This window comes from Conger conger, chromosome 7 (assembly GCF_963514075.1).
Source record: "Conger conger chromosome 7, fConCon1.1, whole genome shotgun sequence".
NCBI classification, from domain to species: Eukaryota; Metazoa; Chordata; class Actinopteri; order Anguilliformes; family Congridae; genus Conger; species Conger conger.
The window spans coordinates 24,773,397-24,786,549 of record NC_083766.1 but is presented as its reverse complement, the minus strand read 5'-3'; the positions used below and the strand labels follow the sequence as shown (position 1 = coordinate 24,786,549).

General features: G+C 53.4%; 1 protein-coding gene across 2 annotated transcripts in view; it reads right to left on the bottom strand.

The window, feature by feature from the left end:
* Positions 1–1,115: 1,115 nt before the first annotated feature.
* LOC133133891 (clathrin interactor 1-like) overlaps positions 1,116–13,153 on the bottom strand; it is a 26,502-nt gene continuing 14,464 nt past the window's right edge. The window contains exons 6-12 of one of the 2 annotated variants that reach the window (XM_061250172.1): positions 11,419–11,596; positions 10,284–10,503; positions 7,490–7,589; positions 5,932–6,009; positions 4,368–4,645; positions 3,624–3,771; positions 1,116–1,986 (exon numbers count right to left, since the gene is read on the bottom strand). In XM_061250172.1, coding sequence (XP_061106156.1) covers positions 1,610–1,986; positions 3,624–3,771; positions 4,368–4,645; positions 5,932–6,009; positions 7,490–7,589; positions 10,284–10,503; positions 11,419–11,596 — 1,379 coding nt within the window. In that variant the 3' untranslated portion in view covers positions 1,116–1,609. Of the gene's footprint in view, positions 1,987–3,623; positions 3,772–4,367; positions 4,646–5,931; positions 6,010–7,489; positions 7,590–10,283; positions 10,504–11,418; positions 11,600–13,153 lie in introns of both variants that reach the window. The other variant, XM_061250171.1, reaches the window with a different exon arrangement.

The following is a 13,153-nucleotide window of genomic DNA, read 5'->3' as shown; positions in this document are numbered from 1 at the left end:
TTTATGAGGTCTGGTAGTTTTCCACTCTGCCAAGAGCAGGTGCGGGGTGAAGTGAGAACGGGGGGCGTCCTGAACTTTGTACAGAGCTGGCAGAGCATAAGGACCTTTGGCGATTTGCCGCAATGACGTTGTGGGAGGAGATGTGGGAGGAGTTAAGATAAGAACAATGTGGGTGATTTGCCAGAATGAGGTTGGAGGTGGAGTTGGAGGAGGAGTAACTGTGTATAAAATGGGTGTAAAAATGGCAGTCCGGGTCCATGTTTTTGGTCCGGCTTTATGCACTTGTGCCAAATAAAGTCTGATTTTCCTGAACAGCTTGCTGCCGTGGTGTCTTTGCCCCCGTGAAGATGTTTTTCGACAAATTGGAGATTAGGACTCTGTCGTTTCCTAGACACGACAACACTAGCTCAACACCGTCTGAGGAGGAGACCATGGCACAGTGCTCGAAACTGGTCCAGCGGTCCCCAAAAAGAATTCCCTCACCATCACCGTCTATCTCCCTGCTAGTTCCTCCCATCAGTCTTCATCCGCAGAGTCTGCTCTCTTTCACCAAGTTCCCATCACGTTTTTATCAGCGTACGCAAACACACTTGATTAAATATTACTGGCGTTGCCGTGCAGGGAATGCTGAATGATTCCATGGTCTGGCTCTAGTTAAGAATGTTTGTATGAAGTTAGAAAGGCAAACGGCTCCCCAATCAGGCCGGTAGCCCCATGCTGAACTGATGAGGACAGTCCACAGAACAGACTGTGCTGTTAACTTTCCCCTGCGCTGAACTCAGAGGAGACACAGAACACTGTGCTGTTAACTTTCCCCTGCGCTGAGCTCAGAGGAGACACAGAACAGACTGTGCTGTTACTTTCCCCTGCACTGAACTCAGAGGAGACACAGAACAGACCGTGCTGTTAACTTTCCACTGCGCTGAACTCAGAGGAGACACAGAGCAGACCGTGCTGTTAACTTTCCACTGGGACTGCATGCAAATCCGACAGCATTCTTTGTCTATAAAAACATGAGATAATCACCAAGTGTGAAACCACCCTTCAGCTTCCAATATAAATCAACTTACTGTCCTTTGTCCAGGTCATACTGTCCAAAAAAAAAGATTTTAAGATCTTAATAACCCAATAATTTATTTTTTGCACATCAAAAGATATTTACAGAGAAGACCGTTATGATTCTTTGAGTCACGGAATGAAATGGACAATTGTGAGGTAATTTTCAGAGTAAATTCTGATTGGTTAATAATAAGTGGGAGGGACATAAGGGGGGAAAGAGCAGCGTTTTATCTTTTTAATCGATCACTCTCAGATGATGGCAAACCCCACTCACACAAAATGGAGAAACGACAGAACATTTCTCTTTTCTTAAATATTATATCCGTTCACTCAGTTCCTGCACCTTACAAAATCTGCCCGCACCCCCCACCCCGACAGAACAAAATAAATATGTGCGTATGTCTGTACATACATACACATACATACATTAATACAATAGGAAAGAACCGACGGCATTCACTGTTGCTCTTCAAGTAGTCCGTGTGCAGTTCTCCCATTCCTTCATTGGTCAAACTTCTCTTCTCCTTTCCGAAGCCTGCCCCGTCCATCATTATTTAGTGAAGTTTCCGAAGTTGGCGAAGGCGTCTTGTTTGGGGTGCACCATGGCGGGGGTCATGCCATGCGCCATGCCCATGAGCGGGAGCCCCATGCCCACGGTGCCAGGCAGGCCCACGCCCACAGGCTGGATGCCCATGCTCAAGTTCATGCCCAGAATCCCGTGACCCAGGGGCCCGCCAGCCGGGGGCGACATCCCCATGGCGCCCATTCCCATGGTGCCTGTTGCCATGGTGGCCGGCATCCCCAGGGCAACCCCCGGCCCCGCCGTCATGGGATTGGCGGGCGGTCTGATGGGCGTGGGTGTCGGGGCTGTGTTGAGGTTCAGGCCAGCGAAGCTCTGGGCGACCATGTTCAAGGGTGGCTGGACACCTGGAGCGTGAGAAAGAGGGACAGAGTGTGAGAGTGACACAGAGTGTAAGGAAGAAAGTGACAGTTTCATGAACAGGCACATGTATAGCCCTTTGAATTTTGTGAACCCTTGGAATTTTGTGTTGGAATTCTAAGTCATTGTTCTAGAACTCAGCATCAGCATCAGAATGTCAAGAACATATTTGTGACCTCACACCACTACGGCGACGCCAGTTTATCCCCCTATTTGCGCCAAACTGGACATAAAAACTAGCCATGTAAGCACACGGAAGCCCCTTAGTTCCGGTTTGGTGTCAGTGCCTGGATACGGCAGTCTCATCTTAGCCCCCGGGTAGGCCCCAAACCATCATTACGAAAACAGGCTTCAAAAACGGGTGTGTGTCCCAGCTGTGTTTTTCAGCCGAGCGCTGTGGGAATACTGCAAACAGCGCGGCAGGAGAAACAGCGTTAGACGAAAGAGCGCGTCTCCTGCAGGCATCTGCAGCCCAATTCACCGGGGAAAAGCAGCGTGCCGCGCACACTCTGGGCCTGTGTGCTGCGCAAACAGACGGCTTTAACCCCACGTGAAACGTCCTGGAGAGAGGGACCCGGCAGGCTGCCCGGACTTTAATACACGCGCTCAGACTTCAGTTTAAAGGTCCCGCATTGAGCACCTTTCCAGTGTTTCATTTTAGGTCCTGATCTCCTAATAACAAGTTTGTGTGGTTTTAAGTACCAAACATTATCTCTAGTTATACATGTCCGTTCTCCAGCACCTTTCATGAGCTTTACTAAGAACAGGCTGTTTTAGTGACCGTCTGTGTTAATATTGACGGTCCTCTCTTCTGATTGGCTGGCTAGCTCCACAATAAACTCAATGCCATCCAAGTGCTTGGATTTATTCTGGCTTCAAGGTGGGCTGCCCTGAGTTGTGATGTCATAAAGTTACGGACGTCCAAACGGCTCGTTTAAATACAGTTTCTGAATACAGGATTTGTATGGGGACTGTGTTTTGATACTTTCAGTGTTTTTATAGCACCTAATCCACATAGCACGGGAAATGTATTTTCCACAAAATGGGACCTTTAATACTTACTTACTTTAGTACTAGATAACTGATGTGTAACTGATTAGAGGTACCCTGAATCAAACATCAATAAGAGTGGTGTGGGCGATGAGTGACTGTACTGACCCTCACCCCTGTGCACCCTCACCCCGGGGGACCTCACCCCTGCGCACCCTCACCCCGGGGGACCTCACCCCTGTGCACCCTCACCCCGGGGGACCTCACCCCTGCGCACCCTCACCCCTGTGCACCCTCACCCCTGCGCACCCTCACCCCGGGGGACCTCACCCCTGCGCACCCTCACCCCGGGGGACCTCACCCCGGGGGACCCTCACCCCGGGGGACCCTCACCCCGGGGGACCCTCACCCCTGCGCACCCTCACCCCGGGGGGACCCTCACCCCTGCGCACCCTCACCCCTGCGCACCCTCACCCCTGCGCACCCTCACCCCGGGGGGACCCTCACCCCTGCGCACCCTCACCCCTGTGCACCCTCACCCCGGGGGGACCCTCACCCCTGCGCACCCTCACCCCGGGGGACCTCACCCCTGCGCACCCTCACCCCGGGGGACCTCACCCCTGCGCACCCTCACCTTGCTGCTGTATGATGCTGTTGAGGCTGGGCTGCGATGCTTTGGGCGGCTGCATTCCTGGGGACAGGAAGTCCAGGCTGATGTTGACGCTGGGGTCGGACCACGTCGCCGGCAGCGACCCCTTGCCCCCCGGTTTCTGGACCCCCATCTGCTGGGTCAATAAAGGGCCCAACGCATTAGACACGGATCCCCCAAACCTTCCAAAGACCATTTAACCATTAAACCATTAAACTAGGGCTGCACAACTCCAATCCTGTGTGCTGGTTTCTGTTAAAACAAGTTACCTGAGCTTTAGTTTTCTGACAGCTCTATAAACTACGCTGGTTCACTCTACAGAATACCATGGCATGAGCAGGCCACTGCTAATGGGCTACATACTACACAAGGAGAGGTTGAGCATCGCACTGTACCTGAGACCATGACATGGGCCGCTACCGCTAATGCTAATGCTAACGAGCTGTATGCTACACAGAGAGAAGTTGGGCATCGGCATATATCTGAGACCGACATGAGTAGGTCACTCCTAATGCTAAGAGGCTACGTGCTACACAAGGAGAGGTTGAGCATCACACTGTACCTGAGACCATGACATGGGCCGCTACCGCTAATGCTAATGCTAACGAGCTGTATGCTACACAGAGAGAAGTTGGGCATCGGCATATATCTGAGACCGACATGAGTAGGTCACTCCTAATGCTAAGAGGCTACGTGCTACACAAGGAGAGGTTGAGCACCACACTGTACCTGAGACATCGACATGGGCAGGCCGCTAGCATTCAGAGCCTGCGAGCTACACAAGGAGAAGTTGAGGCTTTGGGAGGCGCTGAGCGTCGCCTGGGAGGAGCCGATCAGGTCGAAGAGGTCTGTGGAGGGCGGGGAGGACACCTGGGCCGGGGGGGTCTGGATGTTCCCGAAGAGGTCCGTGGCAGCGCCACCTAGGGGCTGGGAGGAGGGGGCGGCCGGCTGACCGGCAGGGAACGTGTTCCAGTCCCCGAATTCATTACTCCCGCTCGGCGTCGACCCTGGGGGGTGAGAAGAGACCTGGGCCTTAGCAATACGCTAACCTGAGGAAGGAAGGCTCTTATGTATTTCTATGCTGGAAAACCATGCAAGATAAATATGGATGCAACATCTGCTGGTCCAAACTCTCTTGTGTGGGGCCTGATCTTACCATTCTAACATGGTTACCATGACAATCTCTCTCTCTCAATACATACACACACACACACACACTATATACACTCAGGGAGCACTTTATTAGGTAGGTATTACTTATTTATTTGACTTACTAGTTTTCTGCTGCTGTAGCCTATCCACTTTGACGCGTTATGTGTTCAGAGATGCTTATTATTTGAGTAACTGTCATGCACATATTGAAAGATATATATATGCACACGCAGACAGATGCGTGCGCCCACACACATGCATGTATAAACACACACACAAGCTGGTTTGGTGCCTTGCATGGCAGCCAATCGCTGTTGGTGTATGAGAGTGTATGAATGGATGAATGAGAAGCATCAATTGTACAGCGCTTTGGTTAAACGCGCTATGTAAATGCCAACCAAACTAACTAACTAAATTTGACCAGGCAACAAGTTGTGGCCGTGACTTGAGTAGCTCTAAATTCACATGCAGATTTCCCCGACCTGCAGTGCAGGTCTGGTGCGTGCCCCCCGCCTCTCTCTCCCTCTCCCCCACCCCGAGACTCCGCACACGGGACAGGGGGCGCTGAGTCGTGCCTAACGGGAGCTGAAATGTGTCCATCCCCATTACCCTCAGAGACCAGCGTCCCCATCTGCTGTGCTCCTGTCCCTCATCAATTTTTCAGCGCTCCTTTTGAAAGGCGCTCCACGTAAACACGGGCGAGTTCCTCCCCCGCTCGAGAGGGGCTGGGTCACGCGGTGGTCTCTCTGCTGTAGAGCCCCCCCACCCCCACAGCCCAGCCCTGTGAAACGGCAGCGTCTTTGATAAAGTGCATGAATAATCACACACACATCCTGAAACAAGGTGCTGGGTTGATATTGTTCATAAATAATAATGAAAAAAAAACCCCTACACACTTTTGGTGGTACACACACAACATTTGGATCCTGTCTGCATTTTCCTCAGACCAGACAGGTGTGTTCCAGAAAGCCCTGTGAAGGGAGGCTAAGGAAGGGGTGATGATACCGCGACCAGGAGACGTGTGCGGCCACACACAGACACACACACAGACGCACAGACGCACAGACACACAGACACACAGACACACAGACACACAGACACACAGACACACAGACACACAGACACACAGACACACGCTTACCGGCTGCAGCTGGAAAACTGGCGGAGGCGGCCGGGGAGGAGAAATCTGCAAATCCACCAATCAGGTCCGAGCTTCCACCTGGGGGCGGAAACCAAGAATCACCTGACCTGCTGCAGTCGCCAGGCAACACAAGTAACGGACACTGTTGTCCGATTCCTTTACCCACGAGGACAATAAAACGCGAGCATCTCAGCGTACAGAATCGCAAGATTCCCAGATGCTACTGGTGTTGTGAAAACTTGAGCTCAGACACGCGCATGTACACACACACACACAGACACACAGACACACAGACACACAGACACACAGACACACAGACACACACACACACACACACACACACACACACACACACACACACACACACACACACACACAGCGCTGAAGGAGACAGCAGACAGGCGGGATTAGGGCCCGTTCCTGCCTGGCCGTCAGAGCGATCTCTCCGTGTCGGGCGCAGACGAGGGCGGATGTGCCGCAGCTGTTCGTCTGGAAGGGGCGGGGCCTGCTGAGCGGGGACGGCACCATCTGACACCCGAGCAGCTGCTGTTCCACAGGACACCGCGCGCAAACATCTGGCCCCCCGCAGCGCGTACAAACCCCTGTCTGAGGGACACGCGGCTCCATCTGGGGCACTTAGCGCCTGCCCGCCCCACACGGCCAAGGGGATCTCTACAGGAAATCACTTATTTATTATCCACCAATCACGAGCAGCCAGGAGGCAGGGTGACATCGCTCAGGCTCAATTTTTAACCCTTTTAGGTGTGAGGTCACGAATGGGTGATTAGAATGTTCTTAACTGGACATTCTAATGCTGATGTCACAGTCACTACTGGTAATTGAATGCAAGTTCTAGAACACCAACTTCGAATTCTTAAAATGTTTTTAAAAGAATCCTACTCGTCAAAGTGTTAAAGGCTGACCGTACGTGCTCTGGAAAGAAAATGGGGGAGAGAAAGTGCCTGTCTGTACTTCTGAACTGACCCAGGATGTTGAACCGATTACACAGGTATGCAAACATGGTGGGTTCTTCCAAAATGGAAAAAAATATATTTTGGGTAAAATTTCTGTAAAAACAGTGCTTGGCAGTGAACAGATGTGTCAGCTGCACTTGTACTAGAGGTGTTCTGATGAGTTCCTGGTGACTTCTGCCATCCTCTTCAGTTCAGGTTACCACAAACATGACCCATGCACAAAAGCTGGCTTCAATTACCAAGCAAAGTAAAGGATTTAGGTTCCATGTGTCTCTATGTCTCAGCAAACCTGCCAAAATTCCAGGCTAAAGCCACGTTTGCTTGCTGGTGTGGTTTTTATTTTCTTATTTTTCTCTCCCCTCAATCTCCAGCTAACAAAAGAAAGTCCCTCTCGACGATACCCAATCCAAAACGAGCTTTTATTTTAATCCACTAAAAGCAGTCAAAGCGCATACTGGCCAGTCGATACTGATGAGCTATCAAATCACCGCCAAATCTGCTATGGCCGTTAGTCCATAGCTTTGAATAGACGCTTCGCTCCGCACCACAGAAGAAGAGCCCGCTCGTTAACCCCGTAACCTCACCTGCAGGTGCTGCTGGACCAGAGCCAGAGTCCAATGTCAGCAGGTCCACAAGGCCCCCGCCCCCAGAGCTGGACGTCTGGCTGCCCCCACCGCCTGTCGCCTGGATACAGAGCCAGAGAGAGAGGAGAGGAAACTGTGAGAAGGCAGGGAACTTTCAGTACAGACCGCTTTACACTGCCGTTACACCAGCCACCAGCAGGTGGCAGCAGAACCCAGGGAAAGAGTGCGGTCACAGGGAGCGCGCCGGTGCAGGTTGCCATGGGGGGTCGGCCACCCTGGAGAGCCGGAGGATGCGCTGGCTTTCGTTGTCACTCAGCGCTTAATCGATCGATGAAAGCAGTTGAATAGTTATCTCGCCTCACCTGGTTTCTCGGGTTTGAATCGGTTGCAGATCTCAAGGCAAAAAACTCAAACCGGCACACCCTGCAGCTCTCCAGGACCAGGGCCGCCAACCCCTGTGCTGGACACGTCATCCTCAAGCATTTCAGGCGGGCTGGTCAGCCACATACACAAGTGCCGAAGTGTAACAGAGATCACCATCTCACAGACCTCGAGAGCCGAGAACAGCCGGTTTTCCACCCTCCCTTTACCTGGGAGTCAGGAGTGAAGACAGACCGGCCAATCAGTAGCACTAATTTTTCAAGTTATTTAACCGGGGCTGGATTTGAATCCGAGGACAAGATTTGAGAATCCCTAGTCCAACCGGATGGACCAGAAATTGCGTTGCAATCAGTAAAATCCAAAGTTTAAAAACAATTCTCAAAACAACAATTGAACAAGTCCATTTTTCCTACAGTAATTAGTGAGAGAGTGTGGGATAAGGGACAGAGTACTTCAGTTTCCTTGGATACGCCCATCAGCGAAACACACAGATGTATAAAACAGAGAACATCCAGAAGTCCAGGTTTGGGGGGAAAAATGAAATCACTGAATAGGGCTGAGAGTACGGATTATGACTCAAACCCCAACGACCCGTGAAAGTAACAGTCCCGTTTACGATTCGACCAGCTGTGGCCAAACAGATGTTCGCTGCGTGACAACAGCACCCCGATCGGACACGGCAACCACCGTCAGCGATTCCGTGCCACGTTCCGTGATGAGCACCCTAGCCCAGCTGCGGAAGGTTCTGGAATGTTTATTTCCGACATTTGTTCCACCCTCCGGAGTCCAGACGGCTAATTAACGAGGCTGTAAGTCACCCTCGCGAAGCCCAATCAACCGTGTGTGTTTCCCAGGGACAAGTCATCTGTCTGTTCTCATTTAATCATCGGTAAGTAGCCCGGGAATGGTGGAAATTCCCGGCCGGAAACATGCTCTAAAGCAATCCCCGCAGCGTGCTGGGCTGAGCAGGACAGTGGAAGATGCTGAATGCGTTTGTCCCACTGGTATATGACACTCTGGACAACTGGAGTGCCTTTTGACTTTTTGCCAAGGACAACGAGCACAGGGAGTTCTCTCCCCCCTCTCTCTCTCTCTCTCTCACCCTCACTCAGGACTCCTCTCCCCCCCCCCCCTCTCTCTCTCTCTCTCACCCTCATTCAGTCAGGACTCCTCTCCCCTTTCTCTCTCCCCTTCACTCAGTCAGGACTCCTCTCCCCCCTCTCTCTCTCTCTCTCTCTCTCTCCCCCCTCTCTCTAACCCTCACGCTATCAGGACTCCTCTCCCCCCCTCTCTCTCTCTCTCTCTCTCACACTCAGTCAGGACTCCTCTCCCCCGTCTCTCTCTCACCTTCACTCAGTCAGGACTCCTCTCCCCCGTCTCTCTCTCACCTTCACTCAGTCAGGGCTCCTCCCCCCCCCTCTCTCTCTCTCTCTCTCCCTCACTCAGTCAGGACTCCTCTCCCCTCTCCCCTCTCCCCTCTCTCTCTCTCTCTCTCTCTCTCTCTCTCTCCCCCCTCTCTCTAACCCTCACGCTATCAGGACTCCTCTCTCCCCCCCTCTCTCTCTCTCTCTCACACTCAGTCAGGACTCCTCTCCCCCGTCTCTCTCTCACCTTCACTCAGTCAGGACTCCTCTCCCCCCTCTCTCTCTCTCTCTCTCTCTCCCTCACTCAGTCAGGACTCCTCTCCCCCGTCTCTCTCTCACCTTCACTCAGTCAGGACTCCTCTCCCCCCTCTCTCTCTCTCTCTCTCTCCCTCACTCAGTCAGGACTCCTCTCCCCTGTCTCTCTCTCACCCTCACTCAGTCAGGACTCCCATCCCCCCTCTCCCCCCTCTCCCCCCTCTCCCCCCTCTCCCCCCTCTCTCTCACCCTCACTCAGTCAGGACTCCTCTCCCCCCGCTCCCCCCTCTCTCTCACCCTCACTCAGTCAGGACTCCTCTCCCCCCGTCTCTCTCACTCTCTCACCTTCACTCAGTCAGGACTCCTCTCCCCCCTCTCTCCCCCCTCTCTCTCACCCTCACGCTGTCAGGACTCCTCTCCCCCCTCTCTCTCACCCTCACTCAGTCAGGACTCCTCTCCCCCCCCTCCCCCCCTCTCTCTCACCCTCAGGCTGTCAGGACTCCTCTCTCTCACCCTCAGGCTGTCAGGACTCCTCTCCCCCCTCTCTCACCCTCACTCAGTCAGGACTCCTCTCCCCCGTCTCTCTCACCCTCACGCTGTCAGGACTCCTCTCCCCCGTCTCTCTCTCTCTCTCTCTCTCACCCTCAGGCTGTCAGGACTCCTCTCCCCCCCCTCTCCCTCACCCTCACGCTGTCAGGACTCCTCTCCCCCCTCTCTCACCCTCACTCAGTCAGGACTCCTCTCCCCCCTCTCTCACCCTCACTCAGTCAGGACTCCTCTCCCCCCTCTCTCACCCTCAGGCTGTCAGGACTCCCATCCCCGGTGTAGTGGGCGGCGGCCCCCAGGTCCACGGTCTTGGTGGGCAGGTTCCCGCGTTTGCGTGTGGTGGTGGTGGTGGTCTCGGTGGCGTGCGTGATGTGGATGCTCTTGGTGGTCACCGTCTCCTCCTCGTCCTTGAACTCCCCGCTCCCGGCGGTCCGACCGTTCCGCGCCGCGTGCTCCTCCTCGGGGTCGCTGGGAAACACAACCACGCGTCAGAAAGGCCTCCCTGCCTGTGGGGGCGCTGTTTACACCACCAACTCACATCCTGCATCCTCATTTAGCCAACATTTCATTAGTTATTCAGCGGACACTTTTGACAGCAAAGCGACTTTTGATGAGACTAAGCAGGGGCCAATCCCCTCCAGGAGCAATGCGGGGTTGAGGGCCTTGCTCAAGGGCCCAACAGCTGCACAGATGTTATTGTGACCACACTGGGCCATGAACCACCATCCCTCCAGGTCTAGCAGCTAAGCCACCTTACTCACAGCAGTGGACCATGGTACTGTAACTACTGGTACTGTGGTTACTGACCAAATTGCTTACAGACTTGGCCTAATTACGATGTGTAGTAGACTTAACATACATGTGTACACAAACGATTCAACTGATGAACATCTTTTTGTACATCGCTTTGGATAAAAGCATCTGCTAAATAAAAAGTCATGTAATGTAATGAGCATGGTTCAGGAAACCGTATTAAATTGGTATGATTTTAACAGACAGAACGTATTGCTACGCTTCACACTTTCCCCCCCAACCAGGTCAGCTCTGGTGTGGGCTAATTCCCCTCTGTTAAATTACATTACATTATTGGCATTTGGCAGACGCTCTTATCCAGAGCAGTTGATTAGACTAAGCAGGAGACAATCCTCCCCTGGAGCAATGCAGGGTTAAGGGCCTTGCTCAAGGGCCCAACGGCTGTGCGGATTTTATTGTGGCTACACCGGGATTAGAACCACCGACCTTGTGTGCCCCAGTCAATTACCTTAACCACTACGCTACAGGCCGCCCACTGTTGCAACAGAGCGCTAGCCTCTCACTCTCTCACTCTCTCACTCTCTCACTCTCTCACTCTCTCACTCTCTCACTCTCTCACTCTCTCTCTACCTGCAGCGGTCGGGCGAGTCGTCGCGCTCCTTCTTGCGGAACTTGTTGATGGTGTCGTCGATGGTGCTGCCGATCTTGTCGCTGATCTCTCCCAACTTCTCGCTGAAGGGGAAGCCGCCCTTGCTCCGGTCCCAGTCCTCCTCCCACTTCTCCCGCGACCCTGCATCCGAACGCTCGCCTGCTGCGGAGGAGAGACAGGGGCCACACAGGGGTCACACAGGGGTCACACAGGGGTCACACAGGGGTCACACAGGGGTCACACAGGGGTCACACAGGGGTCACACAGGGGTCACACGGGTCGGACGGCAAGTACAGAACTAAAGCCGGTCAGGAACTTAGGAGCTTAGAACTGACTACTGTTACTTCCAGTCCTGCAATAAGGCAATATAACTCCTATAAACTGGGCGTTTTCCAAACATACTGTCAGTATGTAAAGGAGTCTGTCTTCATTCAACCGCCGCATACCCTACATTACGATAATCGATCTACACGATGATTTATTTATTAATGACTCAGGACCAGGTTGTGAAATGAAAAAGAAATGAACAATCTACCACTAGACACCTTCAGGTGGAGGGGGAAGAGATCTCAGGACGGTGTTTTTGGTTTTAAAGCAGCATTCAACACGCGTTTACGTGCGGTTATCGAGGTGAACGCGGAATCGTTCCCGAACAGTGCTGCTCCGTGTGGTTTCTACGAGGCAGCGCCGTGTCATTAACCGCCAAATCAGAACACCCCGGTAATTAAGCGGAAAATCACAGCACGGAAAGCAAAGACATTAGTTCTCCTTCCCCTTCGTTTGATCGCCCAGATTCCTTTCAGGGAGAGAGATGAATGATGCACGCGGTAAGAAACGTGCAGGGGAAGGATTTGAGCGTTGCATAAAGCTCAATGGTAATGAAATGGCAGGGGACTCCCTTCTCCCGCTGACAGATCTCAGATCTGAGAGCACCCAATTCAAAAAAATATATATTCCAGAGAGAAGAACTACGACTGAACACGGCAAATCCCAGAGATGCCGGCGAGTGGCTAGATAAGAAGACCCTGCTTGGGAATCAAAACAAAGCTAATCAAAAGATGAGCCGGTGCGAGTGTGGAAATGAGCCGGGGGAACGGGAAGAGCCGGCGGGATCCGGGAACGCCGCGCAGGGAAGTCGGCATGGGAAGGACATCTTCAGAGGGACGGCGCTAGGGTTTGAGTCCCCGTCCGGATGGGAGGGGGGTCTCCGAGTCCGCTAACGGACCCGCGAACACTGTGCCTCTGCATAACTCACACGGGCTGATTTGCACAAATCTGATTTGTCGATTCTATCAGAAGTGAGTGGAACCAGAGCCAAAGGCTCTGATGCTGATCGACACGAGGCTCTACTGCCATGGGGCACGCGCACACTCACACGCTCACACGCTCACACGCGCACACGCGCACACGCGCACACGCGCACACGCTCACACGCTCACACGCTCACACGCTCACACGCTCACACGCTCACACGCGCACACGCGCACACGCTCACACGCTCACACGCTCACACGCGCACACGCGCACACGCGCACACGCGCACTCGCGCACTCGCGCACTCGCGCACTCGCGCACTCGCGCACTCGCGCACTCGCGCACTCGCGCACTCGCGCACTCGCGCACTCGCACACGCACTCGCACTCGCACTCGCACTCGCACTCGCACTCGCACTCGCACTCACACTCGCACACTCGCACACTCGCACAGACACACAGA